We start from the raw sequence: 5,564 nt of genomic DNA, 5'->3' as shown, positions 1-5,564 counted from the left end.
TAAGACCTCCGAAATAAAAAGCATCTGCCTAGCCTGATGCACCTGCACATAGATGGTGCCCTTGCCGAAGGGCCCCCCCCTGGTGCCATTCCCACGGCATCCCTTCCTCGGTCTCCCCTCTTAAAACGTCCCCCTCCTCATCCCCCAGGCCAGAGCGGGCGCCAGGCCTGAAGGAACCAAGTCCTGAAGGTGACTTGGCCGGGCACGGGGATGTCCGCGCGTCCTTCTGCGGACTCCGAGCGGGGAGACCCGGCGCTGAGCGGCCCAGGCACACCCCTCCTCTCTAAGGCTCAGACGCCCTTTGGGGAAATGAGTCAGCTCACTCCGGGGGGTCCCCACCGGGACGACATGCTCGGTGCCCTGCGGAAGCTGTCGGACAGACACGCTGCCCGCACCGGCCAGCCTGCTGCCAAGGACGCGGCTGTCAGTCCATTCAGACCCCACAAGCGCCCCTAGGAGGCCAAGGGGAGGAGTTTCCTCCGACGCCGCCCGCACGAGGCCGCCTTCGCACCAAGCTCCTTCTCCTCTGCCCCCTACAACCCTCTTCGCCGTCCATGAGGGGACGGAAGAGTGGGGGACCACCCCACCCTTACCCCCAGCTCGGCGAGGCCCCCCCCCATCAGCCCGGTCACACGGCAACAGGGGGCAGGGCTGGGAGTCCTAGAGGGCCCCCTGGCCAGCGCTGACGGCGGGCTTTGTGACAAACACGCCTCAGGACCCCCCCAAAGCCGGGGCTGGAGCGAAGGCTGGCGCAGGCGCCAGGACTGTAGTCTGACCTCCAGGCCACTGCCTTTATCCGGGGACATTAAACAACACAGGTGCAGGTGGCACCCAGGATTACGTCTTGGCCAGTGAGAACACGGGCACCTAGTCCTTCAGCCACAGAGGCACCGGGTTCCGCCAACGGCCACACGCACTCGGGAGAGGACGCCGGTCTCCAGATAGGAGGCAGCCGGCGCCCACCTTGGCTGCCGCCCAGGAGACCTGAGCCGGGCGCCCCGCTAAGTGGGGCCCAGACGCCTGACCCGGGGGGAGGAGAATGAACGGGTGTTGGGAGCCACGGCGTGCGTGGTAACTTGTTCTGCAGCCAGAGCCAACCAGGACACCTGGCTGGGCTGTGCGGCCCGATCAGTCCCCGCACCTCTCTGAGCCTGCCCTGTGGGTCAAGGCCGGGGCCCAGAGTCCCAGCCCAGGGGGCCCCTCAGGAGCCAAGCGATGCTCTAAACGGGTGACTCACCCTGGCCCGGGACGATGGCGAGATGTAGTAGTGACTCTCGGAGTCCCCGAGCCGGATTCGGTGGCGACAGGCACGGGCCAACCCGCTCAGGGCACACGTGCTGGGGAAGCAGAGGGGCCATGGGGCCGGCTGGGCTCACCCGCCAGCTCATGCGGGGGATGCGCAGCCGGGAGAAGGCACAGTGGGAGGGGCAGCAGACAGACGGGGCGGACCTGGCGTCCTTTCCCCAGGCCCAGACTCCCAAGGAGCCCAGGGCCAAGCCAAGGATAGAGCAGGCCAAGGGCTCCCTGGGATGGACCCCCCAACCCCTCCCCTTACCCCTCGTGGGCGGGAGAACGCGGGCAACCTCATGCCAGGTGTACCGAGGAGCCCCTAAGATGCCTCTCCAGCCCTGGCCAGTTTGGCTCAGTGGATAGAGCGTCGGCCTGCGGACTGAAGGGTCCCGGGTTCGATTCCAGTCAAGGGCATGTACCTTGGTTGCGGGCACATCCCCAGTAGGGGGTGTGCAGGAGGCGGCTGATCGATGTTTCTCTCTCATCGATATTTCTAACTCTCTATCCCTCTCCCTTATTCTCTGTAAAAAATCAATAAAACATATATATATATATTTAAAAAAAAGATGCCTCTCCGACTTTACTGGGGCCTCAGACCATCACCCCTTCCCCGGACTAAGCAGGAGTCCACTCTCTCCTCCACTTAGTCACCAAGGCCCCAGGCCGGGTCACGCCAGCAGGGCCTTTTGCCGGCTCCCCTCAGCTCCTAGGCAGCCCTGTGCCTTCTTCTTCTTCACGTGGCCGCGGGTGCCAAGGAGCCAGGCGCCGCTAACGCTCCACATCTAGCCCCCCATCTTTCCCTGCTGCTCCCCACTGCCCAGGAAATAGCCGTGGAGAATCCCGAGCAAAGAAAGGTTAAACAGGCTGCTTGGCTGCGGGACTTATCAGAGCCTTTGCTGCCTCCAGGGTCGCTGTGGCTCTCCGCTTGGACCAGCGAACCCTCTTTTCAGGGACATCTCTTGGTGGTTTGGGAAAGGCTGGCCTAGCAGGTTAAAGCCCAGGTCTCATTCATTGGAGAACCTTCCACTCTGGCTCCAGCCTCAGCCCCACCTCCCTGCCCGCCCACTGCTCCACCCACCCACTCGGAGGTGTTTCCGTTGATACCCCAGCATCTCCTGCCTGTACTCATCCAGCTCCCTCCGCCTGGAAGGCCCTCCCCTCCTTGGCAAACTGCTTTCACCCTGCAAACCTGCCTCACATGCCCCCTCGATAAGGAGGCTCCCACCCCTGGCTGCCGAGGGGGCCTGCTCCCCAAGCTCCGCCCTTGCTCCGCCAGGCCACGTGGTTCTGCTCTAGCCCCGCTCAGCGCGGCCTGAGCAGCAGGAAGGACGAGGTGCCAGGGCCACTGGGCCACTTAGGAGCAGAAGGCAGAGCTGGCAACTGACATCACTTACATGTCAATCGGGGCCCGGAACCCACTGTGGGAGAGAGGGGGTGGGAGAGGGTGCATCAGGCCAGCCAGGAAGAGGGGGGCCCAGCTCCCAGACTCCCCGGAGAGCCTGGGGTCCGTGACTAGGGGCAGGATGGTCAGTGGGCAGAGCCACTGCCCTCTTCTGTCAGGTGCCCCTGTACCCGGCCCCCCTGCCCCCCCCCCCCCCCGGAGCCGCTCCAGAGCTCCCTCGGGCAGGCAGAGCTCGTCCTCCCTGGCCAGGCCCTCGGCAGGGCCGGTGGGGGGAGGGCAGGAGGCGGGGGCGGGAGCCGGCCTTACTTGGTGCTGCCGTATTCAGCTGCGGGCGCCTTCACTGTGGGCGGGGTGTGCGAAGCCACGGGCTCGATGGTGAGCGTGTTGTCCTCCACGGCAGCCCGCACCAGTGCCGAGAGCTGCGCAGACCAGGACGCGGTTGGGCGGTGAGGGCGGCCGGGCGGAGGGGCTGGGCCCGGCCGGCTGCCCTCCGCCCGCTCACCTCCTGCACCGTGAAGTCCAGGCAGGGCCCCACGTCCTCGCGGTACACCCTCCCCAGGAAGGGGCTGTTCTTGTCCAAGGTGGGCGACTCCCTCCAGGCCCGGAACTCTGCAAACAGGGTGGTGTCTACCTGCGGGGCAGGGAGCGCGGTGGGCGGTCAGGGCGCGGGGCCCAGCACGGCAGAGACGGGACGGGCAGAGCCGAGGAGGTGGGAGCAGGGAGGACAGGGCCGGCTGCAGCATGCGAGGTGTCCCAGGGCCCTTGGGAGAGCCCAGCCCCGAGAGGAGCTCTCCCTCTGCACCAGCCACTGGCCAGCTCGGCCTCCCTGCGCTGTGTCTCGGCGCCCCGCGCTGCGGACACACCTGGCCCAGGCCTCATGGGAAAGAACCCCGCCTCCTCCAGGAGGAAGAGCTGGAGCGACCCCACAGGCACACCAGGCCCTGCACACGCAAGCACGCGCACACGGGAGGGAACACGGGCGCTCGGGTGCATGCAGAGTGAGTGAGGCAGAGGGACAGAGGGGGGCCCTCTGGAGCCATTACCTGTCGGGAACAGGAGAGAGAGGAAGCAGAGGTGGGGGCTGCGGGCGGCTCCCCAGGCGGGAGCTGCCAGGCCGGCTCGTAGGTGAGGTGGACCGCCTTACTGGGGACCACACAGAGGAGCAGGGACAGGAGGGGGGGCAGCCCGGGCTGGGCGGGCGGGGCCAGCAGGGCAGACAGACAGCAGGTGCACGAGACAGAGGAAGGAGCAGAGGTTAGTGATCGGCCAGATGCTTAGGACTCAGAAGGGGGACGAGACGCCCAGCTGCGCTCCTCCCCGGACGCGCTGAGACACGGGACGGGGCGGGGTTGGGGGCCACCTGGCCATCGGAGACCCCAGGAAGCCCGATCCCACTGGAGCCCCCGTGGGCGCTGGCTGGGTACGGCCTCAAGCTGAGCTCCTGGCTCCACGCTCTTCGACTCCTCTGCGCCCAGGAGCCCCCACCCCCCACGTGAGGAAGCCGAGGCACCGACAGGTGTCCCCACTTGCCGAGGACCACGGCCACGGGCATCCTAGGCCATCGTCCAACCTGAAGCTCGTACTCCATGCACCCAGCTGAGGGGGGAGACAGCCCCCCAAAGGCCACGCTTGTCCCGGCACCACAGCCAGGGGGTCCCCAGGGCCCTCAAGTGCAGGGGGGTCACAAGGTGGTCCCGGCCTCAGGGCTGCGGCCACACGGGCCCAGGTGGCCTCCGCAGAGGCCCAGCACCGCCGCCGCCGGAGGGCAGGCACTCGGGCCCGAGGCAGCTCGGTGCAGGGACGCCGCCTACGGCGTGGGAATGGGAGGGTGCCAGGCCCCCAGATTGCACACCGGGAGCTGAGGGCCATAGGTCTCATTTTACAAGGAGCTGCCCAGCCCTCGTGGCCAGAGGACACAGACGCCCAGAGAGGGCAGGGCAGGCCCCAGGCCACACAGCGGAGGGGCGGGGGGGTGTCAGGCCTGGTCCACCAGGCCCCCTTGCCTGCCTGACAGTGGGACAGTACCCACAGCCCGCCCTCCGCCCCCTCACCTCTTTGCCTTCCTTGTCCGGGGTGAGGATGTGGCCTGCAGCAGGGCACGCGATGGGGCAGAGGGCGCTGCTGGTGCTCTTATGGCGCAAGTGGCCCTTGCGGGGCCCGGCCTTGGTAGGGCTCAGCAGCTGAGGGTGCAGCTCGCGGTTGGGAGAGGCGGGCGTGGACGTGATGACCAGTGTCTTCAAGGCGGTCACCTCCGCCTGCAGCATGTCGATCTGGCCAGAATGAGACGGCTGCGACCGTAGCCCAGGGTGATGCCGCCCGCCGCCCGCCAGGCCAGCCAGGATGGCAGCACGCAGCACCCAACCCCACCAGGTCCCCACACCGTAAGCGGCCTCTGTGAGGTGCTCCTGTCAGGGAGCGGCCTCCCACGGAGGGGCACCCAGGAGCCAGGACAGCCCAGCCTCCCATTTTACAGACGCACAAATGGGCGCCGAGACAGGGAGCCACTTGCCCAGGTTCACACAGCCGGACGGAGGTCCCCCGCTTTGCTGAGGGTGTGTGTGTGTGTGTGTGTGTGTGTGTGTGTGTGTGTGTGTTGGGGGGAGGGGGGTGGGGGTGACAATGACCATGGATCCTCCCAGCCCCTGGAAGGCCCCAGAAGGTCCCTGTGGCACCGTGAATTTCAGTGGTGGAATCGCGGCCCCACCCTCTGGGCCTGGGTGTGCCCATCCCTGGCGCCCGCCGGGGCCGGCCGTGCGGGGTCTGGCTGAATGGGAGGGCGTGCAGGCGGCCTGGGCAGGGGTCTGGCTGAATGGGAGGGCGCACAGGCGGCCTGGGCAGGGGTCTGGCTGAATGGGAGGGTGTGCAGGCGGGC

At 67.3% G+C, this 5,564-nt stretch overlaps 1 protein-coding gene across 1 annotated transcript in view; it reads right to left on the bottom strand.

The window, feature by feature from the left end:
* RAB3IL1 (RAB3A interacting protein like 1) overlaps positions 1-4,962 on the bottom strand; it is an 8,207-nt gene extending 3,245 nt beyond the window's left edge. The window contains exons 1-4 of the mRNA XM_023748878.1: positions 4,744-4,962; positions 3,195-3,323; positions 2,999-3,111; positions 1,238-1,337 (exon numbers count right to left, since the gene is read on the bottom strand). Coding sequence (XP_023604646.1) covers positions 1,238-1,337; positions 2,999-3,111; positions 3,195-3,323; positions 4,744-4,956 — 555 coding nt within the window. The 5' untranslated portion in view covers positions 4,957-4,962. The remainder of the gene's footprint in view (positions 1-1,237; positions 1,338-2,998; positions 3,112-3,194; positions 3,324-4,743) is intronic.
* Positions 4,963-5,564: the final 602 nt, after the last annotated feature.

This window comes from Myotis lucifugus, unplaced genomic scaffold (genome assembly GCF_000147115.1).
Source record: "Myotis lucifugus unplaced genomic scaffold, Myoluc2.0 scaffold_2011, whole genome shotgun sequence".
NCBI classification, from domain to species: Eukaryota; Metazoa; Chordata; class Mammalia; order Chiroptera; family Vespertilionidae; genus Myotis; species Myotis lucifugus.
The sequence above is the reverse complement of the archived record's forward strand: the minus strand, read 5'-3'. Positions and strand labels throughout refer to the sequence as shown.